General features: G+C 51.2%; 8 protein-coding genes across 8 annotated transcripts; 2 read left to right on the top strand and 6 right to left on the bottom strand.

Moving 5' to 3' along the window:
* Positions 1 to 221: 221 nt before the first annotated feature.
* N7455_001113 (condensin subunit BRN1) lies at positions 222 to 2,932 on the bottom strand (the record flags this gene model as incomplete). Its single annotated transcript, XM_040951929.2, has 3 exons — positions 222 to 2,180; positions 2,236 to 2,806; positions 2,859 to 2,932. The coding sequence occupies 3 exons, from the start codon at positions 2,930 to 2,932 to the stop codon at positions 222 to 224; spliced, it is 2,604 nt and encodes an 867-aa protein (XP_040817682.2).
* A 580-nt stretch (positions 2,933 to 3,512) lies between these two features.
* N7455_001112 (sodium/calcium exchanger protein) lies at positions 3,513 to 6,676 on the top strand (the record flags this gene model as incomplete). Its single annotated transcript, XM_040950916.2, has 2 exons — positions 3,513 to 3,716; positions 3,794 to 6,676. The coding sequence occupies 2 exons, from the start codon at positions 3,513 to 3,515 to the stop codon at positions 6,674 to 6,676; spliced, it is 3,087 nt and encodes a 1,028-aa protein (XP_040817847.2).
* A 353-nt stretch (positions 6,677 to 7,029) lies between these two features.
* Positions 7,030 to 7,647, bottom strand: N7455_001111 (uncharacterized protein; the record flags this gene model as incomplete). Its single annotated transcript, XM_040951673.2, has 1 exon — positions 7,030 to 7,647. The coding sequence occupies one exon, from the start codon at positions 7,645 to 7,647 to the stop codon at positions 7,030 to 7,032; it is 618 nt and encodes a 205-aa protein (XP_040818657.2).
* A 291-nt stretch (positions 7,648 to 7,938) lies between these two features.
* N7455_001110 (putative transcription factor) lies at positions 7,939 to 10,139 on the bottom strand. Its single transcript, XM_065603943.1, is given in 6 exon segments — positions 7,939 to 8,592; positions 8,647 to 8,997; positions 9,053 to 9,778; positions 9,810 to 9,868; positions 9,882 to 10,025; positions 10,054 to 10,139. The coding sequence occupies 6 exon segments, from the start codon at positions 10,066 to 10,068 to the stop codon at positions 8,037 to 8,039; spliced, it is 1,851 nt and encodes a 616-aa protein (XP_065462434.1). The 5' UTR covers positions 10,069 to 10,139; the 3' UTR covers positions 7,939 to 8,036.
* A 503-nt stretch (positions 10,140 to 10,642) lies between these two features.
* On the top strand, positions 10,643 to 12,320 carry N7455_001109 (MFS transporter; the record flags this gene model as incomplete). The annotated part of the gene is made up of 2 exons (XM_040951686.2): positions 10,643 to 10,975; positions 11,127 to 12,320. 2 exons carry the CDS (start codon positions 10,643 to 10,645, stop codon positions 12,318 to 12,320), a joined length of 1,527 nt encoding a protein of 508 aa, XP_040818111.2.
* Positions 12,321 to 12,728: 408 nt separating this feature from the next.
* Positions 12,729 to 16,539, bottom strand: N7455_001108 (uncharacterized protein; the record flags this gene model as incomplete). Its single annotated transcript, XM_040951191.2, has 3 exons — positions 12,729 to 13,979; positions 14,056 to 14,555; positions 14,613 to 16,539. Coding segments are annotated over 3 exons (3,678 nt in total), but the record flags the coding sequence as incomplete, so codon positions are not given.
* A 1,232-nt stretch (positions 16,540 to 17,771) lies between these two features.
* Positions 17,772 to 22,361, bottom strand: pan1 (actin cytoskeleton-regulatory complex protein PAN1; the record flags this gene model as incomplete). Its single annotated transcript, XM_040951187.2, has 4 exons — positions 17,772 to 18,945; positions 19,005 to 19,535; positions 19,587 to 21,696; positions 21,764 to 22,361. The coding sequence occupies 4 exons, from the start codon at positions 22,359 to 22,361 to the stop codon at positions 17,772 to 17,774; spliced, it is 4,413 nt and encodes a 1,470-aa protein (XP_040817911.2).
* Positions 22,362 to 22,824: 463 nt separating this feature from the next.
* N7455_001106 (DNA-directed RNA polymerase II core subunit RPB11) lies at positions 22,825 to 23,981 on the bottom strand (the record flags this gene model as incomplete). Its single annotated transcript, XM_065603942.1, has 4 exons — positions 22,825 to 23,022; positions 23,084 to 23,193; positions 23,249 to 23,307; positions 23,965 to 23,981. The coding sequence occupies 4 exons, from the start codon at positions 23,979 to 23,981 to the stop codon at positions 22,825 to 22,827; spliced, it is 384 nt and encodes a 127-aa protein (XP_065462433.1).
* Positions 23,982 to 24,429: the final 448 nt, after the last annotated feature.

The following is a 24,429-nucleotide window of genomic DNA, read 5'->3' as shown; positions in this document are numbered from 1 at the left end:
TATGTGAAATCGTTTGAATTCATCCAACAAAAGAAGTAATCCGAAGAGACAAAAAGACCCAAGAGCGCCATTCACTGCGAACAGGAAAAAAAGCAAAACCACAACGCCGCAAGGATCTACCAAGTCACACCGTCCTGTCCATCACTCGTGACCAACATGCATATCGTAGTGCTTCTACCCGTGTCAACTGTACATGCAACTAAAAAACAAAAGCAAGGTTATCACATTCCTCCTCCCTCTTCGATGATGGCGTGCGTATCCCTAGTTACGAAGATCTCTTCCAGGGTAGCTGCATCAGCGCCCATCTTGCTTAGATCACTCTCGAGCACGAGGCCCTGTTCGTTGGCAAGATGCAGAAGACAAATAAACCCGAATGATGTGCTGATATCGCGTAGAGTTTCAGCCGGGTAAACTGCCTTGAGGGAGTTCATGATTTGTGTGAACCGTAGCCGGCCAGGATCTTTGGAACCGACAGGCTGCTCTGGGCTCTCGGCCTTGGGTGTGGGCGGGACAGGGGCATCCGGTTCACTCTCGGGTTCGGTCGGAGCCTCGCTGGAAACGGCCCCTGGTTGTGAAGCCGAGGCGAAGTCCACTGCATCAACCAAGCGCTCGCCCATGCCCTTCCACATCTCCGTTTTGAGGCGCCGAACGTCAACCTTCTTTGCCACACGTGCATATGCCACGTAGTCTGGTCGTGCACGGCGACCACCTTGTGTCACTAATTGTGACCCGTAGCCGCCAGCTCCCGGTCGACCAGGCGTGGCGCCAACCATATTCAAGAGCGCGCTGAGTCCAGTTGCTCCACCTGCTTCTCCCGCTGATGTGCCTTGAGGCCCGTCTGCTGGCGGAGAAAGCATCTCTCGGGCATCTGCGAATGGCAGATTGTCGTCGTCATCGAGATCCATGCCGTTCGGGAAAGCAAGACCATCGTCATCGGCAAAGAAGTTGGCATCATAGGCACCGGCAGCACCTTCCTCGCCGGCGTTTTCTTCCGGCTTGCGATTTGCCCAGAAGGCCTCGTCCATGTCTCCATTACCAGCCGTCAAATCCTGCCGACGGCGTTTGCCCAAAATCTTCTTTGAGCCCATCTTTGCTTTTGGCTTGAGGAACAATGTGAGTAGGTTGCGGGAGTTGAAATGCTTGTCGTCGGGAAGAAGGTTGCGACCCTTTGTCTTCCACTGTGTCTTGGGTAATGAGACGGCGGAGTTGGAGCTGGCCGGAGTGTAGATCAATTCCGCGACAGTAGGATCTAGAGGGGCAGCAAAATTAATCTCAAAAGGCTCCTTCTCTTTGCGCTGCTTGGGTGCTGAGGTAGCGGGCGTTGCATGCTCTTTGATTCTCCGAATCTTCCAGTGCTCTGGGCCAGCCCAGTTCTTTTGTAGCGCGTTGTCAAAGTAGCTCAGAATGTTTTCGTGGTCGTGGCTATTAGTTTGATGAGACATAGAAATGGCATATGCGTCTTCATCGCCATCCTCGCCCTCACCATCATTCTCTCCATCATGGGCTACCCGGTGAACATTTAACATTGGTTCCAAGGCGGCTTCTCGAGCCCATACCTCTCCTCCGTCACCAAACCCAGTATCGCCGCTGAGATCAAATCCAGCCAGGGTAGCATCGTCGTCGTCAAACCCGACGGCGTTGTCGTCGTCGAGCATGATACCAGATGGGTCGTCAGGTGCGCGTCCATCTTCGTCCATCTTGTCTTGCCGCCATTCATCTGGCGCTTTGAGGAGAGGGAGATCCAGCGACCCGCTGGGATCACCTAAGTCGAGGTTTTTGAGTGATGGACAAATATCTTGTTCGTCGAGCCGATCCAAATCTGGGAAAAACTGGCTAGCTAGCGTGGCAAGGTCGATCTCTGTGTTATCTTCAAAGGTGTCGCTTGCGGGTTTCGGGGTTGGTTTTGTTTGGTCCTCGGTCTGCTGGTCTGGATCCGTAGACCCTTCACGGTCATCTTCAGCGGTTTTGGCGCTATCGTCCACAGCATCGTCGCTGCTATCGAACACGATTCTTCCATGGCTATCGATAGCGAGGTGGTTCAGAAGCAAGCCCTTGGCGCCTCCTTCATCAAAGTCTGCCGATGCTTTCTTGAATAGCGGATCCACAGCGAATTCTAGCTCGAACTTCTTCAGTTGCAACGAAGAGAATGACGGGGCGAGGGTGGCCTCATGGGAACGTGTCTAGACACCATCTAGTTAGTCAAATCCTAGATCTCTCACTCCGTATAAACCCTACCTTTTTGCGCGACTTGCGAGGCTGACCATCTTCGCCTTCCTCATCCTCATCGCCATCTTCTGCATCCTCCTCCTCCCCGCGCCCTCTCTTGTCGCGGCTATCAGCCAGTCCACTGAGAAGTTTCCCCGTTTCCGTCGCGACACTGTCCACTCGGCTGGTGTAGATTTTAACACAACCGTCAAGGGTGCAACTGGCCTTTTGGAAGTTTACACCATCCCCTTCCTTCAGCAATGACATGTCGTGAAAGTAGTCGATCAGCGCAAAGTTCCAGGAGTTATTCGCATTGATTTTGTTATCGGTCGCCATCTTCATCCACTCTTCAAAATTGGCCAGGATCGGCACGCGCTTCATCGGTGTCACTGCGCGGCCATTGACATCGCTAGTGCGACTCCGATGACCGGAAGGTCGAGGTGTTGCGGGACTGTCGCTTCCTTCACGATCGTAGGTGTATCGCCGAGGTGGCATAGGCGTCTTGACTGCGGCTTTAATCTGACTCATTTGGCGATCGTGAAGCGCTTGACGAGCCTCCATACGGGCTGCCTTCTCGCCCTCATCATCGTTGAGGGGAATCCTGATTATTCAATTAGTTGATTGTTATCACCAAGAGATATCCAGATACGTACTTGACCGGAGAGTTTTTGTGCGGGGTCGAGGTGCCGTTAGAACGGCGATGTACCTTGTTTGCGACACGCGGCATGGTTGCGGTTGCCCCCGATAGGGGATGGCGATAACAGCGTTGAGATGGAAAGTTCGACGGAGAGAGGGGTTGATGTCGTCGAAGCAAAACAAATGGGGAAGTCAACAAACATACGGCGGTCGAGGTGCACCAATGACGCACTAGTTGTCACGTAATCAGGATCATTGATGCCTGGAATATCAGGTTTCAATATCGTACCCTGGTCCATCCTTTTGAACCTTCAACAACTAATCCTCCCATGTTTGATTGCAACTACTACCTTTTGGCCATCCGATCTAGTTTTACTTACGGTTATTCTACCTGCAATCGATCCCCTCCACCTGTTTCTTCAGTGCAACGACGATCGGCGAACTAACCGCATTGGCCCACTCCCGAGGTCCGCCACAGCTCCTCCCAGCTGACATCACCGCACTCCTTCCTCACCGCACTCACCGCGCTCGCATATACAACCCAACATCCGTTGGACGCGTGGGGTATATATTGTACATGCATTGAGTCTTCAATGTTGATGCTTTTGGTATAAGTTGGTCTACAACATCTAAAGTCTCCGGCCCACGATGCCGCAATACTTTTCGCCATAATGAACCAGCTGCCGTCCTTCCTGCAACCTGCCGTCCAGAAGCCACGATATTCAATCCGACCATTTTATACCACGTTGTTGGTATTTACACTTATTGCAACAACGAGTTGGTTCCTAACTGGTACTCCACATGAAAATGGCCAGTTTGCGCAACCAGGTACAGGGCCACATATAGACCTGTTCAAGCGAGAGACCGAACTAGAGGTATCTTTCCCTTTCCCAATCCTTTCTTGTGAGATGGGGCCGAAGACTAAATGATGTACTGTCACACAATGATATAGTGTCGCTCGGTCCGCAATGTTAAAAACCAGTGTGCATACGTCCGCGCCAACTGCCCCGATCACGAGGATGGCCTAATCTCCTACCTTCAATTTTACTATTGTGGGCTGGCCGATGCAAAACCGGTAGCATTCACGATATTGATCCTCTGGCTGTCACTGCTCTTCAGTACCATTGGCATCGCGGCAAGCGATTTCCTGTGTATTGATCTGAGTACATTGGCTAGCATTCTAGGTTTGAGCGAGAGTCTCACAGGCGTGACATTCCTTGCATTTGGCAATGGAAGCCCTGACGTGTTTTCCACTTTCGCCGCCATGCGGTCGAATAGTGGGAGCCTGGCAATTGGTGAGTTGATCGGCGCGGCGACTTTTATCACCTCCGTTGTCGCGGGCTCCATGGCATTAGTTCGGCCATTCAAGGTCGCGCGAAGGAGCTTTGTTCGAGATGTGGGCTATTTCATAGTGGCCGTCATTTTCAGCATGTTTATGCTGGCCGATGGGAAACTTCACGTATGGGAGTCAGCTGCGATGGTAGGCTTGTATGCATTCTATGTCGTATTGGTGGTGACGTGGCACTGGTATCTGGTGCGACGACGTCGAAAGAACGAGAGAGATCTCGCAGCGCGAGCTCACTTCCATATACCGGAGAACCAAGAACTGGAGATCGAAGAGGTCGTTGAGGACGATGATCCGGGTGTGGCGTCAGAGTCACGAAGTCTTCTCCGCGGAGCCTCGACTGAGGATTTTGATATTTTGGAACGTGCCGAGCCCGTTCCTCTATGGAAAGAAGAGGACGACGAGGACGATGAAACACGCAACCGGTACTTGGCCGAGATTCGTGATAACATGCACGTCTATCGCCCCGTGAAATCGAGGCGTAACACGATGAATCCCATTCGACCGAGTCTTGTCGGTGCATTGGAGTTTCAATCTGTTCTTCACTCACTGCAGAAATCAAGAAGCACCCGTCACAATCCGACCATCAGCCTGAACAGCTATTCAGATGACGAGTCCAATTTCGACACGCGCTCGGTGGCATCGCATCCTCGTGCTAGTCGACCATCTGCTAGTAACGACCGCCTGTCGCCGTCCAGCGCAGCAGGTTCATCTCGAGTTCGAGCTGTGTCAGCGAACGATGCCTCGGGGTTGAAATTTGACTCCAGTGTTTTAGAGCCCCGGCCAACACAAGGTCCACTGCTTACAGTGAGCAAACCTTCTTTTGAGGATACTTCGGGACAAGAAGCCATGCAGTCACGCCAACTCCCTCCAATTAATACTGGGATGGCGCTGGATGTGTCTTCTGCGAACCAGTCGCCGAGTCTAAGTCCAGTTACCACAAGTCCCCAAACCCCTGACCGGCTCGCTCCATCGGACGCGTTTACCTCTCCCAATTACCACAACGGAGGAATAAATGACCGGTCCCCAATGTCAGTATCTCCCAGGGGCACTACAGCCCGTCATTATTCAGGCGTCGGGTTAGAAAGCCCCTCAGTGCCATTCCCATCGTATACTGATTTACCCTCCGTGGCAATCTCACGACCACCCAGCATTCGACTTCCAAGTTCACCCAACCCGTTAGAACAGCTACAAGTCCACGACGGGTATGATGATTTCGCTCATGTAGGCCTCCCTTTCCGAAAATACCTCAGGAATTGGTGGCCTGACTCGATTCCCCCTCCCCAGCAGATTGGTTGCACACTCTTCCCGACCTTGGCGGGCTGGAAATCTAAAACCGTCTGGGAACGATTGCTCGGTATTATCGCAGCTCCCAGTGTCCTGCTTCTTACCATAACTATCCCAGTCGTTGAGCCTGAGACACCAGAGTTTGTGGACCCGGACCCCATACCCTCGGTGATCATTCAGGACGTCGGCAATGGAGAGAATCCTTCCCCAAGAGTTAGACTCCCAGCCGATAGTCCAGTGATCGTGGCTCAGGCACATGACTATGCCGGGCCAGCTTCTAATGTGCCGCCAACGCACCCCCATCGAAAGTCCTCGTACGAACACACTGGTCGCCCCCGATGGGACTCGGAACTCCCGGCAGTGCCAGTACCGGGCTCACCTCCTGTGCATCCTGTGCCAACAAAGGACTGGAATCGCTGGCTGGTTTCCATACAGATTTTCACGGGTCCCTTCTTCGCCGTACTCATCGCCTGGACAACTGTGGATGAAGACCGTCAGCTGCGCAACCTCATTTTCCCCTCCCTTGTCTCCCTCTTATTCTCCTCCATTTGTCTCACAGCCCTAATAATAAGCACCCGTCGTCAACGAAACCGCCGGCGTCCCAGTGCAGATATTTCCATTCCGCTCCTCCCCCACGAATCCGAGCCCCACCTCGACACCCTCCCATCGCAATGGCGGCCCTTCCTCTCCCTACTTGGCTTCTTGGTAGCCATATCCTGGATCGCCACGATTGCCACAGAAGTCGTCTCCCTCCTCAAGACCATCGGCGTTATCCTCAACATCTCCGATTCCCTACTCGGATTGACCATCTTCGCTGTCGGGAACTCGCTAGGCGATCTAGTCGCTGACATCACAGTTGCCCGACTGGGGTATCCGGTCATGGCCCTCAGCGCCTGCTTCGGTGGTCCTATGCTCAATATCCTCCTCGGTATCGGACTTGGTGGTCTGTATATGACCATTAATGGCGGGAACAAGAGACACAATGAGGCGCTGCAGGATATCGCCCCTGTGCAAGTCCCCTATGAGATTGCCATCTCCAAGGTGCTTGTTATCAGCGGTGCGACGCTTTTGATTATCCTGGTTGGGCTTTTGATTGTTGTTCCCATGAACAACTGGAGAATGGATCGCAGGATCGGGTGGGGTCTTATCATTGTTTGGTGTGTGAGTACCTTGGGGAATGTGATCGCAGAAGTTGTCTTGTGATGTTGGGGCATGAACACGCAAATCGGGAATAGCGACTATTCGTCCGGTTCTTTTTTTTGGTGTCGGTGTTGGTCAGGCATCGTGGCTTTTTGTTTTCTGCTTTCCAGTTTGCAATGTACAGCTAATCGCATGCTGATAGTACAGTCCTTTTGCATGTGAAATGATCGCGAAAGGATTATGATATACGAAATGCATCCTCGTTCAATTCTGAATTTCTATATCACCAAAGCTTTTTAACATTTGCCAATGGCGTTATCACGATAGCTATATGTGTTGCCTCTATGGGCCTCTCATAGCTTCGGGTGTATCACCTTGCACCTTCCAATTCCCCTTTTGAAACGCCGGCAATTCCCCTAACGTCTTAAATAATCCCATGACGCGTGGTAGCCCATCCAGGTTGGTTCGATAAGCAAGCGCCATCTCCACCGCCGGCGCAAGGAGACGTCGGCCATGGTCATAAAATCTCCCACCGAGAATTGCCGTCCATATTTGGCCAATAGTTCTTCATACGCCGTCAGACCAGCGAGAAAAACCTCCGTAACAAAAGTGATCTGGTCCTTGGCTTCACCTCGAATGGCACGGACCTTTTTAGCGATCTGCCCATTGGTGATAGGTTGAATGTCATTGGTGATGATATTCACCATCTCTCGGACCCGTGCACGCTGCACTGGATCCCCACTTGGAGGTAGCAGTGGTGTCAGCGTGGGCAGGCTTTCTTCCAAGTACTCCGGAATAGCAATTGATTGCGTAAGAACAGTCTCGTTCTCGCCTTCCTTGATGATGAGGATCGGTACGGATTTGCTTGGATTCAGTGCTTGGAACTCAGGGCTTTCGTGCTCGGCCTTGCCGAGATCAATGTAGGTGTGCTCAACAGGGATCCCTCTAAGGTGCACAGCAATAACCACCCGATTTGTGCATATCGAGCGGAAGTATGAGTAAAGATGATATGTTTTGCTATTATTGATTGCCATTTTGGGGATGAATAGTTTCGGAAATTTTGTGGTAGTGTTGTGTCGGAATGGCTGAGAGATCGCGACTTGTGAGAAAGTCGATAAATTGCAGCTCGCCCTTTATAATTCAAATATAAATGAAACTAGTTAATACTTCTCTTATCTTTGTTTCTACAAGGGTTCCCGGAAGTTCCTGGTACACGTACCTAGTGGGGCATTCATCTCCACGAAAGCAACCTAACCCAATAACTAACCCAATATATAATTCTACATGGGTACGTGTCCCTCTGTGATGCCCTTACAGTACTGCGTAGGCTGCCGTATATTGTGAAAGTGTGAAACAGTCGCCCGTCGTTACTCCGATATAGACAGGGGGGGTATCCCTCCTGCACTCCTAGATAACCTCACCACTAAACCAACCCTTCTGAGAAGTTCTCTGGTCCAAATATAAAATTGTCGAAGTCAAAGTTGATATCCTTGAAAATATCATCGAAAGAAACCCCAGAAGACCCATCTACTATCAAATCACACCCACTGCCCTCTAGACTGGGGTAAGGCTTGCCCATAATCCTGGCCGCGAGAGTCTCAAATGTCCACACACATTGCTGAACGTAGGGACTTAAGTGTTCATGAGCGCGGAGTGCCAGAAGCACACTTTTCCAAGACTGGGAAACAGAGTCTGTGAAAAGTTCTGATCGGAACATAGCTGCGAGGAAGTTGGCACCCGCGATGTGAAGGTAGTATATTCTATACCACCACGGAAGGAGCCCGATTGGCTCATCTGGTTCGAGCGTCTCGTTAACTAGTGAGGCCACCTTCTGCGCGGCTTCGATACACATGCTGGCACTTTCACGTAGGAGGCGGTGGCTTAGACTTTGTGTTTTTAGTGAGGGCTGGGTGTCTGTTTTCATTGAGTAGAAGCGGGCGAGCATGGGTCTGAATAGAAAGATCCGGTGGTGGAGGTAGCTACATATAACAATAAAAATCGATTTTAGTGAGGTCGAGGGACTATTGGCTTACCGAAGATGAAGCAAGTATCGCTCAGCTCGGGACGACCTGTCGACAACCATTCTGAGGTTCTGTGACTGCCAATCGCTGGGGAGACTATTTTCCCAATCTTGAAGGCATGCGTCTAGTTGCAATGCCGCGTTATGATACTCATCTTGCTGGGATAGGAGTGGAGGGCGAAATCTGCCTGCGAGACTAGTTCGCGTCTGTATCTGTGCCAATTGAATTTGATTTCCGATTTCGTGGAGTCCCAATCCCCGGGTATCAGGCATCTCTTTCTGGCCTAATTGTTGGGAGCTAGTTGTTGGCGGGGATGGTATTAGTACCAATGACGACGTTTTACCCAGTGACCAAGAGATGCATCTATATGAAGTGAGTGAGTAGAAGACCATAGAAGAGAAATCCTTCCATGACATACCGATCGAGCGCAACACAACTCGCCCATACCTTCTGTTTCAGGGCTTTGTTATCACTAATGCCCTGCACTGAAGGCATCTCGGGGAGATGGCAGCACATGTTCTGCGCAATTCGCATTGCCAACCCCGCCGTCATCCATGTCTTCTGTTGATTGTTGGTGCAATGGAGGTATCGATTCATCAGCATCAGGCACTGTACAAGCTCAAGTGATGCAGGTTTCCATAGCATAGACTCCGCTGGAAGCAGGGCCCATGCGCGCTGAAAAAAGCAATTTCCATCCTCGTTTCTTTGGCGTAGTAGTATCTTTTCTTGTCTTAGAATCGCCAGGGCAAACACTACATTGAGAATACTAAGCCAGATGTCGTAGTCTGCGCAGAGTGGCGTTATGGGTGTTGAATATGCCTTTTCATAATTTTCAAGGAAGCGCTGCCGATCTAGCACTGGCTCCACAGGGTCAACGTGTTGCCAGTATATGTCAATCAATTGATCGGCATATGCCCGGGGAGGCAATTCGGTCGACGAAGACAAAAGACAGGATTGAGAAGATAGGCCAAGATCACCAAATAGCGGCGCATCTACTAGTGGCATCTGATGACAAGTATCAGGGATTAGCCCTGCCCTCATATCAATGGCAGCAGCAACCTGGCCGGTAAACTGCCCATGTGCGGTATAGTATGCCCGGTTAGGCTCTACCTCTTGATGCTCATCCACAGGTGAGATCCAGGCACTGAATCAGATGTTGTAGGAGTTGCAGCTACCGATGCTGGTGAAGTTTCAAGTGAATGTGCCGAAGATGTGAGAGGGGCCAGCATAGGAACTGAGTTGTGAACTAATGATGCTTGTCCACGAGGTTTACATGTTGTCTGTTTCTCGACGGCATTGGCAACATGGCCATAAGCACACATCTTACCTCTCGCTTGGCATCTGGTGCATGCTGTATGGTTTGTGTTAGCCTTGTGCACGAGCTCCGGGGGCTAATGAAACAATGGAAGTAAGAGATACCTGGGCGAGCGCCATCACATTTTATCTTTCTTAAGCGACATACTTGACAGGCGTTTGAGACTCTCAGTCTCTGCCTGCGTAAAGGCTTTGATGCTGTGTCCTGTTCAATCATCACTTCCAATGTATGTTCTTTACTCCTGTATCTGACTGTTGGGACAGTGAGCCTGTGTCGCCCAGGGCGATCTACTTGATTGATAATCAGAAGATCCGCCAATCAGATGACCTCCCGTGTCGAAGATCGACCCACTGTGGAAAGCTCATTCATTCGCTAATAATATCCACTAATTTCAGAAAGCAGCCAATGAAAACCTTGTAGTGCGTGCGTCTTCCATCGGTTGACCAATGAAAGAGAAGTCCGTTTTTGATGCTTCGCCGTCTGCTAAACCGTTATATAGATCGAAAGCCATGTCAATAAACAGCTCTCATCATGGACAGCCTGTGGTTGAAATTTGCGCTTTCAATAATCTCCAAATTGTTTAGAGAGAGAGCTAGCTCCGCCCCCCTCTCCGTCATTTTTTCCCAGTCTCGGCCATAACCAATCCACTATATTAATCTATATATTTCCTCCTTGAACCGCTAAGACAACCACATGTCTAATAACAAGTCAAAAGCACCTACCGATACAGGCGAGGTCGAAGACGATTACACCTACGATGGCTCGGGCACCGAAGATGACCCGTGCGTGGTAGAGTTCCAGAAGGACGACCCTAACAATCCGATGAATTGGAGTCAGTCCCGCAAATGGTTTATTGCAGCCATTGCAACTTTCTCGGTCTTTGCCGTGACCTTTACCTCCTCCGCATACTCGGTGTCAGCAAATGAAGTCTTGCAGGACTTTGACATTAGCACCGAGGTTTTCATTGCCGGGCTTTCTCTCTTTGTGCTCGGATTTGCAATTGGCCCTGCCGTATGGGGTCCCTTGGTAAGTCATTGAACCATCTTGTCACTTTAAGTAACCCTAGCTAACTATATTTTGTTTAACAGTAAGTCTCGATAATGCCATCCTATACATATATTGTGCACAGAGTCCAATAGCTAACATTGGATCAAGATCGGAACTATATGGAAGACAGATTCTCTGGGTTATCACCCATATCGCCATGGTGGCATTTCTGGGAGGATCCGCAGGTAGCCAAAACGTGGCGACTCTCCTTATCCTGAGATTTTTTGCCGGCACATTTGGTGGCTCACCACTAGTTAACTCTGGTGGAACCATCGCCGATCTGTTCCCGCCTGCTCAGCGTGGTCTGGCATTGACCATCTACTGTGTTGCACCCTTTCTCGGTCCCATTTTGGGGCCAATCGTGGGCGGGTTCGTGTCTGAGAACATCGGGTGGAGATGGGTCCAGGGTGTCTGCGTGATCTTCATTGGCGTAATCGGCATTCTGGGAACCGCCTTCATTCCTGAGACATACGGCCCGGTGTTGCTTCAACGACGGGCACGTCAGCTTGCCAAGGCCGATAGCAAGGTCTATGTGAGCGTTTTGGAGAAGAACCAGGGGAAGAAGAAACCGTCGGAAGTCTTCAAGCGTGCTTTGTTCCGTCCATGGGTCTTCCTCTTTCTCGAGCCCATCGTCTTGGTATCATCACTCTACATGGCTATTATCTACGGCACTGTCTACATGTTCATGGGCGCCATGCCGATCGTGTACAATGAAGACCGAGGTTGGAGCGAGGGCATTGGTGGACTGTCATTCTTGGGGATTGCTGTTGGTATCATATTTGGACTGATCTATGCCATATGGGACAACAACAGCCGCTACATGAAGCTATCCGCGGCAAAATCTGCAACGGCTGAGTCCCGTCTGCCACCTGCGATTGTTGGAGGTATCGCCCTCCCCATCGGCATGTTCGCCTTCGCCTGGACCAACTACCCCAGCATCCACTGGTCTGTCAGTATCATCCTGTCTGCGCCATTTGGATTCGGCTGTGTACTCGTCATTTTGCCCATCATGAACTACTTGATTGATACTTACACCATCTATGCGGCCTCTGTCCTGGCTGCAGCTGCCATCTTCCGCTCGGTCGTGGGCGCCGTGTTTCCCCTATTCACCACACAGATGTATCACAATCTGGGAATTCACTGGGCGTCCTCTATCCCAGCATTTATGACTCTCGTGTGCATGCCATTCCCGTTGATCATGTATCGTTATGGTGCAGTGGTTCGAATGAAGTGCAAGTATTCATTCGAAGCGGCAGATATGATGAAGAAGATGCAAATGCACCAAACAGCTGCTACTGCAGAGAATGACAAGGATGGAGCGTAAACCGGTCCTAGTTTCAACAATCCTACGTTGGAAAGTGGGCTCAGAGAGATATCTTCTGCCGGGGGCGATTTGAGGGCATATTGGACAATGCCTCGTTAGGGCTGCCGTGAAGGGTGCAAAGGTTGGTATGGCTACTCGATTGCCAGAACCTTGGATGTTTGTGTTTGGCTTGTTTTCTTTTCTATCCTAGCATTTACTATGTGATATATAAGCGACTAATTTAATATAGAATTACTAAACAATGTTGGATATGACAGCTGGTTTTCAATGAAAAAACCGCCTCGCTAACCACTAGAGCGGGATGGAAGCCCGATAAATAAGGGACATCTGAAAGGAGCATTACTATACATCGTGCCCAGCAACTAAGAAAAGAAGCTCCAAAATAGCAGGTTAGACCACAGATTCGTACTAAACAATGTCCTTGCGGGTGATGTGATTGAGCTCACACATCTGACGGAACTCGACATTCGTATCGAACAATGCAAGTGGACTCTGGAAATCGACAACTCTACCTTGATCTATCATGCAGATTCGGTCATAACGTATGATAGTCTGCAGTCGATGGGCAATGCATATTACTGTTCGGTCCTGGAATTCCTCCAGCAGTGTCTGCTGCACCGCTCGATCCGTGTCTTGGTCAACGGCAGAAGTAGCCTCGTCGCAAACGAGGATGCGAGGATCTCGCACCAAAACACGTGCCAACGCCAGCAACTGTCGCTCACCAAGAGAAAAGTTCTTGCCGTCTGGTAGAACTTCTCGGTCAAGGTGCACTTGCGGATAAAGGTTGGTTTTCCTAAGCGCATCGCAAAGAACATCATCTGGGTATTCTCCAGAGGGGTCCAAGTTTGTTCGAACTGGGCCCTGGAAAAGGGTTGGGTCTTGAGGGATGATAGCTAATTTGGATCTCAAGGAGTGAGGGTTCAAATTTGCAATGTTCATATTGTCAATGACAACCGACCCATGCTCGAGAGGGAAAAGTCGAAAAAGAACAGATACAATTGAGGATTTGCCTGCACCGGTACGCCCAATGATACCGACCTTTTCTCCATCATTGATTGTGAGGCTGACATCTTGCAGTGCTTGAGGATGATCATTGTGATAGCGCAGGCTAACTTCCTTCATGGTTATGGTTCCCGTTTCTGGCCAGGTTGATGGTGGCACAGTAGCCGACTGTGACATCTCTGTCGAGATTTCATTGCCATAATATATCATTCTCTCGACCGTGATAAAAGAGTTTTCAATCTCCGCGGTTTGGGAAACAATGCCAGGGATTATTTGCACGACAGCGATGGCGTAAGTCATTAACAACCCAGACATACTTGCTGGAATGGAGTTGTCAGACATGACAATCAAAGTGCCGACAAACAGAATGAGAACATTGCCCAGTGTATCCAGTCGGAGGTTCAACCACTGCTTGCTTGCTGACATCAAATATGAAAAGTTACTTGCTTCATCGATGGCGACACCCAACCGACTTTGGAAGATATGTTGGACGCCAAAGCTCCGGATTGTCTGACGGCCTGCAATACACTCGACGGTATTTCCTGCAACGGTAGAACGTGATACAGTCTCGAAGCGCTTCAACTCCTGCCTGGAAGCGCGATAATAGCTGGAAGTATAGTATACGACCAAAGAAATCACTGGCAATGATAATATAAACTGCAAAGACGGTATATTAGTTCACGGCCAATGTGAGGCAGAGCAACTGCAACTGCAACTGCGATATTCCACTTACGAGAGGAAACTGAACAGATATCAGTAGGAATGTGGAGAAAGCAATGCCAATTAGCATGAAGAATGCCTGAACTGAGCCACTAACACCATTGTCCAGCTGACTAACATCACTGGAGAACAGGTTCATCAGCCGGCCAACTGGATTAGCAGTGTGGAATGACATAGGCGCATACAAGACACGCCGGAGAGCTGCCTTGAACAGATTGTCACTAGCTCGCAAGCCGGTAATTGAAGCCCGACTAAGATACGCCCACGCGAGAACACTCTGGACTACCCCGAAGATGACATAGCCGACTATATACGGACGGTTGTTCCACCCTAAGGTATCATCCACCCACCATGATAGCCAAACGCTAGTGAAGATTCCAGCTATTTGCGAGATGATCAATAGAGAGAACAAAATAGGCCAATGGAAGATCGAGCCCGAAGCAGAAAGGTACGTTTTGTAAACAGACCCGTGCACACTACCCGACTTTTGAGTCTCACTGTCTATTATTGTGTCTGTAAGAAGTACGTTAGTTTCAACAACGGGCCATTTTAACCACCATAACTCCTTACTGTGATCTTGGTGGCTATGTACTACTCCATAGTCTTCATTCCCCAATCCATCATGCTCTGCATTCTTCGAGTTCTTTGGCTGGTAATTCTCCTGGGTAGGGATCAAATGCGACAGCAATTCATCTCGAGACGATGAATTGGGTAGATTTTCAGAAGCCTTAATATGGCCCTTTTCTAGCCACAGAACACGATCGCATTGGGTGATTATGTGTCTTTGGTGGGTCACCAGAATGCAGGTTTTCCCACGTAATAAGGCAAGAATAGCTTTGTTGAAGATGTGCTGGCCAACATCCGCGTCCACAGCTGATAGAGGGTCATCTAGAAGCAGTAGATCGGTGTCTGCGTATATTGTTCGCGCAAGACTGATACGTTGTTTCTGGCCGCCAGACAGTGTGATACCCTGCTCGCCGATGTAAGTAGCGTCGCCATGCTCCCATGTCTTGAGATCTGGCTTCAAAGCACACGCTTCCACCACCTCATCATACCACGGCTGTAGGAGAGGTTTGCCAAACAAAATGTTCTCCTGCACAGTTCCACTTTCAATCCACGGCACTTGAGAGCAGAAAGATCGTGTAGCGCCAAGTACGACATGTCCTCGAGTTTGGCTCATCTGACCGGAAAGGGCGAGAAGAAGGGCACTCTTGCCTGCGCCTACAGGCCCCGCGACTGCGATGAGCTCTCCTGGCTTGACCTGCAAGTCAACTTTACTTAGGGCTAAAGACGAAGTCTTACTGCCTGGCATGCTGGATTCATCATGCATGCCCAGCAGACTAGTCTCTTCGTCAATCCTGGGAGAAGAGATACCACCATTGGCAGCATAATCCCAGGAAAAGTAGCCGTTGGTTATTTCGACGACATTGACGGCGTCAAAGTTCCACTGGATGGTCTTCTGTTGATCCTCCGCCTTCAGGAACGATTCAATTCGTTGTATGGATACCCATGCATCGATGAGCTGGTTAAGCACCATGGGCAATATATTGAGAGGCTTGCGGAGACAATTGAACAGCGCCAGGGAGGAAAATGCCTCTGCGGCGGTCAGTCGGCCATTAACTGTCATGAACATAATGAAAGATAACATGGCCGCATATGAAGGTAGCGAGGTGGACAGGGACATGATGGTGCTCTGGAGGCTTAATAGCTTGTGTTGCTGCTGGACCTCGGCCTCTCTGACATCAGAGATTTGACGGAGGAAGTATGGCTCCCAGGCATGGAACTTGACAAATTTCATATTGCGCAATCCTTCAAGGAGGCTCAATATCCTGTGATCTACCGCGGCATTGATTGCCACACGTCTTGACATCAGCCAACCCATGCTGAGTTCCAGTCCTTTCGCACCCAATCCAAGGAGTAAGAGACCACTCAGCGCGCTCCAGGTGAGATTGTAGAACAGGATTGCCAATGCCACAACCACGGCCACTGGCTCACTCCAAATCATGTTGGCATATAGAAGCGCGCTCTCAATCCGCTGCGAATCGACTGTGATAAGGTTCGATATCTTCCCATCGGTCCAGTTATTGCTTTCATTGTTAGAAAGCGTCAAGGATTTCTCAAAGATTATCGCAGTAAGAGTAGCCTTAACCTGGCTACCGACTACTTGGCCCAGATAATGGTAGTGTACGAGAGCGAAGCTCATCCCCATCTGGGTGGTAAAGAGCAAACCCACAAAGACCAAGGAGCTGCTGTGGGATGCCGACTCATCCGATAGACTGACGAGAAAATACCTCAGTAACAAGGGTGCCATCACTTGCAGGAGGTTTGCAAACAACATGGCAATTCCCGCAAGCCAGAATTCAAGTCTGAACGTGACATGTAGGGCCCAGAGAAGGGGGAAACTTCTCTGATGGGAGAGACCACGCTGAAAAGATTCAACAACAACATTTTGGTGTACCGCAACCGCACGGGTTGGATTCTGATTCCGGGTATCATCTCTAGTGAGAGGTCGAATATATCCGATCTTGAGGCAAAGGCGTGGTGAGTGTTGTACTTGTAATATGGAGAGGAATTAGTTGGACACTCCAAAGGCTTACAGATAACAAAGGAAAAATCCATTGAAAGGTCAATCGACTCAGTAGCCCGACACGGTCCTCGTGAGCAATTTTGGCGTGATTCAGTCCCTCCTCACTTATAGAGTGACGAAACATCATTTTTACTCGGTTCCATTTGCATCAATGCAAGATGGATGGATTGGAACGTTCAATAAGGTGAGTCCTTCTTATGTCAGACAAGAGGCTGCCTAGTGGCTAGCGTGTTATCGAGAGGAAACGGGTTGGAGGGTTGGGGCTGAATGTGTTATGTTGTTACATATAAGATACCCACGCCATCTGTATATAACCTCAAATTCAGAGTAATATCCCATGCTATACCAATAGGCTCACACTGTACGGAGTAAATACAATAGATTTCAAAGCAAGCGTTCTTAAGATACCCCTATTTACGGAGTATGTACGGAGCACCCACGGAGGAGGCTCGTAATCCGTATCAGCCAGGGATTAGGCGTCGCAATAGCCAGGGGGCTCTAACGCAATCGCACATTTTCTTCATTAATGCTGCCTACACCTTTCAGGCAATCGAGATATTGAATTCAATTGTATACTCCCCTCCGGCATCTACTAGTACTGAGCCACCAATCCTAAAAAAGACAGCTCCCAAATAATGCTTCAACCTACCCAGGTTCTGCCACATCCCTATTGCGTTAGATGCTTAGTATAAGGCAGATAAGAAAATTCCGAGCATCTAAATATATCTGCAACCCGAAAGTGCACATCCCTCCCACGAGCCAGTTGAACGAATTTCATGGCCACTATACATGGGGTTTATACGGCACAGCGTGAGCTCCGCTAAATTTGTCGAAGCGCATGTTTGTAAAGATACCACCGGAGTACGTTAGATATGTTTAAGGCTTCACCTAAAACAACCCCGACAAATCCGGGTACCAAGGTAGATAGAGTATGCTGATAGTAAACAAAACCGATGAGTATTCCAAGAAAAGTACAAAAACAGCTAACTACTCGCTAACCACTCTCCCATTATCCATAGACCTCGTCACCTTACTCTCCAATCGTGTAAGTACGGGCATGTCTTTCCCCTCATCTCTGCATCTGTACAGTATGTGCTCTCAAAACAAAAAAAAAAAATCAAAAAGACTCTCCAATTCCATATTCACAGCACGCGTCCAGCGGATGAGCTTGTGCTACGATCATTCACTTGAGTCTTCTTCAGGGACATGCCTTGCTGGATGGACGCGAGGAGGGCGCCTCGGTTGTCAGCACCACCGGCCGCGGCTGGGGGAGCAGGTGGAGGTGGGATGCCAGCTGGAGGGGGTGGTGGGGGAGCAGATGGGGCTCCTCCTGGGGGTGGGGGTGGCGGGGGAATAGAAGGGGCACCGGCTCCTGGGGGAGGAGGCGGGGGCGGGGGCGGGGGAGGCACTGCAGATGGCGCGGGTGGTGGGGAGGTCGCATCACTAGGGCTTGGTATAGCAGGAACAGGAGGCAGAGTTACTGGGGGTGGGGGCGGGGGTGCAACAGGGCTTTCTTGTACCGGGGTAGCGGATTTCGAGGCGGACTTGTCTTCATCCATGGCACTCAGAGGACGTGGGGGCGCCATGGTGCCGAACAGGATGCTGGCAAGTTGTTTGGCGCTGCCGCCGGTTGGACGGTCGTCCTCATCATCAGAGGAATCAGCCTCGGAGCCGGCAGCAGACCAGTCGTCGTCTTCCTCAGGGCGGGCACGAGTCTTGCGTTCCAAGGGAGCTGCGCCAGTGAAGGTGGGCTTGATGGGCTCTTGCTGCGTCAAGCGGTGGAACGGATTCGTAGACTGAGCTGTGGTAGGCGGCGAGGTCGCTTGGGTGGGATCGGATGGCAGACCCATGTTCTTGAAGTATGGGTTCTTGGACTCAGCATCGGGCGTGGCGCCAGGAACACCACGGCTGCTTTCGGGCGAGCCCACTTCGCTAGGCACGCTTTCGGGGGCAGGAGGTTCAGGAATAGCTATCGTAGGCACGGGAGGCGGGGTAGGGAGAATTTGGCTCTGCGTCGGCGTGCTGTACTGGGGCGTAATATCCGCAGGGCCTTCGTCGTCAGACGATGACTCGTCAAGATCCTCGAGTTCAAGCTGCAGCTGACGCTCGCGTTCTTTAGCTGCCTCCAGTTCAGCGCGTTGGGCTGCAAGAGTAGCTTCCTGTTCTTTGGACTGTCGGCTAGCCTCTTCCCTGCGGCGCTTCTCTTCCTGCTTCTTGATCTTGCCCTGGCGAACCTGTTCCTCAAGGGCACGGAGTCGAGCGGCCTGGGCATCTTTCTCCCGTTGTAATTCCAGCTCGGCTTGGCTTGCCTCGCTCCTGGAAATGTATTAGCCAACTCCACTAATTTTTGTCTCTATCGGCTGTGGATCACTCACTCTAGACGCTTGGTCTCTGCCTCCTGCACCTCTTGCTCTTCCTTGATGGCCTGCTCACGGGCAGCCTGGTCCGCTTTAGCGGATTCATCACCCCTCTTAGCATCGGCTTGGCCGGCACTATCCGTACGAGCCCTGCGGGTGGGTGGCGCTGGTGGTGGTTTCTTGCCCGCAGCCTTCGGAGCGGCATCACTGGGCACACCCCGTTCCTCAGCTAGGCGACGCTGTCTCTCCTGTTCCCGCTTAGCATCCTCTTCCTCGGCGCGTTTGACACGGTCTTCGCGCTCCTTCCTCTCACGCTCCTGGCGTTGCGTAAGAGTCTCGCTAGCGTCATTTGGCTTCAAACCAGCAGCAGCCATGCGCTCGGCAATGCGCTTCTGTGCACGCTCCCGAGCAGCTGCCACGCGATCTTCATGTGTGTTACCAGGAAGAGAGCTTGACGAGTCCACGGACTGGGGCATTGAAGGACGGACAGCAGCAGATTCGGCCGCCGGAGATGCTCGAGACTGCACCTCAGGGAAAGGTCTCCCTCGCCTATAAATTGTCAGCATTGAACACGTATCCTGGTTGACAAGAACAACATACTCTTCTTTGCGAACATTTGCAGTCCGCGCACTGCGGCTCAGGTCGTAGATGAAGTCGCGGATGACGTCCTCAACTCCCAATGCATCTTCCCAACGACGCTTCTCATGCTCACGTGTAGAGTTTTGGCCTTCCTCCCGGAGACTATCCTCCAAGCTGCGAGCGAAATCGCGCACACTTTCCTCGACATCACGAGTCATAGTGTCGTTGCGCTCACGCTCGGCCTTCACGTTAGTGCTCTCCGACTCCAGACGACGAGCCGCTTGGCCATCGTCCTCTTCCGTCGCGGGTGCGGGGCGACCAGAAAGCTCTGCAGCGCGGGCTTGCATACGCGCACGCGCGCGGGCCTTGATTCGATCTGCTTCGGTCACAGTGCCGCCAGGGCCAGTGCCAATAATGTTAGAGGCGCCACCGGGGTGTGCCTTGGCGTCCTTGAGACGGAAGAGCTCAAGCTTCGCGTCCGCAATCTCACGCTCAAGACGACGCACATCAGATGCAACCTGAGGAACTTGATCTTCAAAAGACTGCAGCTGGCGACGAAGAGCCCTGCGATCTGCCCCACTGTCCACTTGACGGAATGAGGCATTGGGGTGAGTATCGAGGTCGTCCTGTACCCGACGGATACGGTCCATGAGACTCTCTGCCTCGCGGCGATCCTGGCGATCTAGAGCGTCATCATCCTCAGCTCGGTTCTCGTCCTGGAAGTCGGCAGCATCAATCATGACCTTGGCCTCGCGAATCTTCTTATGCAGCTGTTCGACGGAATATTCTTCGTCTGACGCACCGGAGGCGGCGGGTGACGGGGTACGAGCCTCGTTACCAACGCGACGGCGTGCGCTAGAGCGGTACCCACCAGCGGAGTCATTGTTCTTGAACATCGTCGCATCCTTGCGGCTGGCCGCAGAAGCGCCTCCTGCACCACCACGGAAGGAGTGATCTTTGAGATAGCTGACACCAGTCTTCTGCGGCTGCAGGAACGCCCCGGTAGCCTTGCGAGTTTCAGCATCCTGAGAGAGAAGAGACTTGACTGTACCGATAGAGTCATTCAGGTGTCTCGTGGAAGGAGGAACAAGCTCGGGTGGTAGACGGTTTGGAACTGGGTAACCGTTCAGAGCACGGTAGATCATGTGCATAGCCACGGCGAACTCATCCATGTTGAGTCGGCCGCGGTTATGTGGATCAGCCAGAGTCCAGATCCGTTCCAGGTCTTTTCTATTCAGACCACTTTGGCCCATGATCTCGATGGCAGTCTCGCCACTGATGAAGCCCTTGCGGAAACCGTCCCATGCGCGGAAAAGCTCATCGTAAATCTTCTTCTCCTCCTTCGTAATTGCCCAGGCAACTGTAGCATTTCCTGAAAGGCCAACCGCACTGAAACCACCTTCACGCCCAGGCTGCGGCATAAGCTGTTGCTTCATAGCATCGATGTTAGGCAAACCCTGCGCTGGTGTGTTGATGAATCCCCATTGACCTGGCATGCCCGTAGGTTGTGCCGCCAGGCCCGTCGGCTGCACACCCAGGCCTTGCATTCCGCCGGTCTGGGCGGGGCTGAGGTTCGACCCGTAACCAGTAGGCATAGGCGGCATCGGAGGTCGAGGGCCAGTATATCCAGTAGCCTGAGGGTTAGTCATGAAACCGGTTTGTTGAGGCTGAAGGAATTGAGACTGGTTCTGGCCAGGGAAGCCCGTCGGGTTGGGCTGGATACCGGTCTGCTGAGGGAAGAACCCAGTAGGCTGTGCTGTCAGCTGTGACAGGAGCTGGGCGTTGTTCGGTTGCTGCGGGACGGGCTGTTGAACAATTGGGGGCGTCGACTTGTTCTCCATGAGAGGCGCATCGAAGTTGGGGACATTTGTTCGCTGTTGAACTGGCGCCTGTGTGTCGGGGACATCGAACGAGATGATGTCAACCATACTGGAAACCTCGTTCTTGATCGTCTCGGGTAGGGAAGAAGGAAGCTCGCGACCGGTGAGACGGATATTGCATAGGTACATGGCCAATGCAAACTCAGGGAAGAACAACCGTCCGGATTTGGTGGTATCAGACAAAACCCAGATCTTAGAAAGATCGGCGCCCGTCAACTTGGAGCGCAGCAAAAGATCTCTTGCTTTGTCGCCTATTGTAAGCCGTTAGTACTGTTATACAAGCCATGACATGTGATCCATAAGTGCACGGAAACCCACCATCCATTGTCTTGCTATCGGCAACCGCAGACTTAAAGAGCTGCTCGAACCTCGCCTGATCCTGCGCTGTGATAAAAGAAAGCCGAATGCTCGGAATCTTTGACCCTGTCTTTGGCGGCACCTGAGGAGGTGCCCCAGAGCCACCGGCATCTTGGAAGGAGTTCGCGATATCGCTTGAGGTCTTGAATCTAGTTGGTATCTGTGGCACCGGAGGCGGCTGCTGCGCCTGGTTCTGGGGAGGATACCCGGTGTATTGTGGTTGGAAGCTTTGCGCTTGCTGCTGCTGGGGTTGCTGGGGCGCGGCGCCGGGGAAGCCAGTGAATTGCGGCTGGACCTGTCCCGCGGGGAATCCGGTGGCTTGAGGCTGTAGCTGCGAGTTACCGAACGGGGAGGGCTGGCCGGCGAATCCGGTCGGCTGTGGAGCGAGACCAGTAGGCTGTGGAGCAAATCCTGTCGGTTGAGGTTGTTGGATTGATGGCGGCTGCTGGCCTTGGGGGAATTGCGAATAGGGGGGTTGCTGTTGCTGTTGCATGAATGGTGCCTGGCCGGGATGGCCACTGGCACCACCCCCGAGGAAATTATTCGACGAGGAGTACATCACAGAAACCACGCTCGCATGAGCAAATTAGATGCAAAAAGGCCAACAAGGAATTGACGAGAAGAACGAATGCAAAATGGTAAGTGAGTTGACTCTCAGGAGGATGCGAATGACGCCGTTGCTAGACGCGGAGGCACCTGGGCTAACCTCATCGGGTGCTTAGTCATATGTCCGAGATATTTTTGGATCTACGACTAGAATACTTGATCGATGGGTACGAGCGATGATTTAAAGCTTTAAGCTCGTAGATTTTTCGGCATCAGCATAGTGTAGCCAAGTGTCTCGGAAATAGTAGAAAGCAAAAAAAAAAAAGACACGCCTGCGAAGAAAGGGGCCATCCATGAATCCCCGGATCGAAAACGAAAACAAATGCAAGGCATCAAAGACCGTAACTGCTCCATGCGCCAGATTTTCAGACCTAAGAAAAGAGCATAGAAAACGATTGGGTGTCGCTCACAACCATTTACTCAGCAGTGTTCTGCTGTTGCTGGTTGGCAGCGTTGGCAGCCTTGCGGAGCTCGTACTCCTTGGTGAATTCCCGAGACAAGATACCCAGGTCCTTGATCAGGGCCTCGGAGGCGTTAATAACAGCCTGGCGGGGGGTGACTTCACCGTCAGTCTGGATACGGAGTTGGAACTCAGGGGTCAGCGGGTGAGGAACCTAATAGATCCTTATTAGTATCTTTCCAAGGAGCAACATGTGCATATAGCAGGTTGCTTACGCGGTAGGCAGCAAAGATAACATGAGCAGTCTTCAGGAGACGGTGGCGAAGCATGTTGCCAAGGGTGTGATCTTCCTTGCGGAAGGTGAATATGGCGGCAGAAGGAAGACCTGAAGAGATACAGTCAGTAAGATTGTCCGGTCTACATCGGTTGGCATGACTTACGGGTGTCAACCTCGACATCAATCTTGCTCTCGCCAGGGGCGAGCAGGATAGCTTCATACCTATATTCACGACCTGGTCAGCTTATGGTTTCCACAGGTGAAAAACGAGACATGAAGAGGCAGAAAAAGGACAAAAGCAAGGAAACAAAAGCCTTAATTCGTGAGTATATTCAACTGACACATCAGGGGCATCATCAGGGACCATAGGACGAGGATGGCGCGGATGGGGACCCTGGCCGCGGCGACCAGCACGCTCTCTGGCGATGGCCGCAGTGGCCGTGATGATAGCAGGGCTCTGAGGCATGACTGCACAACACAGAGATGGCGAAACAAGAGCGTAACAGTGCACAATAGAATGACGGACCGTAGGTAGACAAGAAGAGGATGACACAGGGGAAAGAGGATGACACAGGGGAAAGATGTTGACAGTGGACGAGAGGGAATAAATAGACGTGATGCAATGCTCGCCGGGGAAGGAGCAACGGTGCGAGGAAAGTGCCACCAACACAATCCGAGTGCTTCCTTCCTTCCCACATTGACAAGATACAGAAAAAAGGAGAATGCATAGTTGACCCCGGAATCCGGGGAATATGTTCTGGGGTACACATGATATCCAGGCAAATCGAAGATCCAGTATTCAAGGAACAACCAACTTCACCGGGGCAGCTCAAAATGAACAAAACTTGAGGAATTTCAGAAATTCTGGCATTCACTTACCGATCTGGGGCGTTCATGGTGGCGAGAAAGCTTTTTTTAAAAAATCAAGAGGTTTGAGGTTAACCTTGGAAGACAGCTGTATCGGTATCGATGATAGGATTTTATGTATGTATCCAAGAAAAGGTTGCAAAAGTGAGATATTGAGGAGGGGTCAAAGGCAGGACGTAGTTTCAAGGCCTATTTATAGGTGACAGTTCGTTTGGACTTGTGAAGACAATGGCGATCAAATGCGCGTGCCTTCGGTATACGATTTTGAGGATGCTTATCGATAGCAAATAAGTTCAAATAAAGAAACCCAGCGGGGAGGTACACTTTAAAACGTTATTTGGGCCCTGGCTTCACAACCGTCTCTTTGCTCGATGTTGATGTTGAGTGATGAAGATATCGTGATACATCTCGATATCGATATCGACATCGATCATGTGACCGATTCGAAGTATGTCATCACGTGATTGTATACGAACT

Source organism: Penicillium solitum (genome assembly GCF_028829755.1).
Source record: "Penicillium solitum strain IBT 25940 chromosome Unknown utg000001l_segment0_segment0, whole genome shotgun sequence".
Classification (NCBI taxonomy): Eukaryota; Fungi; Ascomycota; class Eurotiomycetes; order Eurotiales; family Aspergillaceae; genus Penicillium; species Penicillium solitum.
Note: the sequence above shows the minus strand (reverse complement) of the source record. Positions and strands in the feature narration are given on the sequence as shown.

Excerpts from the sequence above, each read along its gene's own strand:
- N7455_001110 (XM_065603943.1), bottom strand. Across the intron at positions 9,779-9,809 it reads TTGAAACTTCACCAGCATCG|TGCCTGGATCTCACCTGTGG; the intron begins GTAGCTGCAACT and ends CATCTGATTCAG. Across the intron at positions 8,593-8,646 it reads CGATACTTGCTTCATCTTCG|CTACCTCCACCACCGGATCT; the intron begins GTAAGCCAATAG and ends TGTTATATGTAG.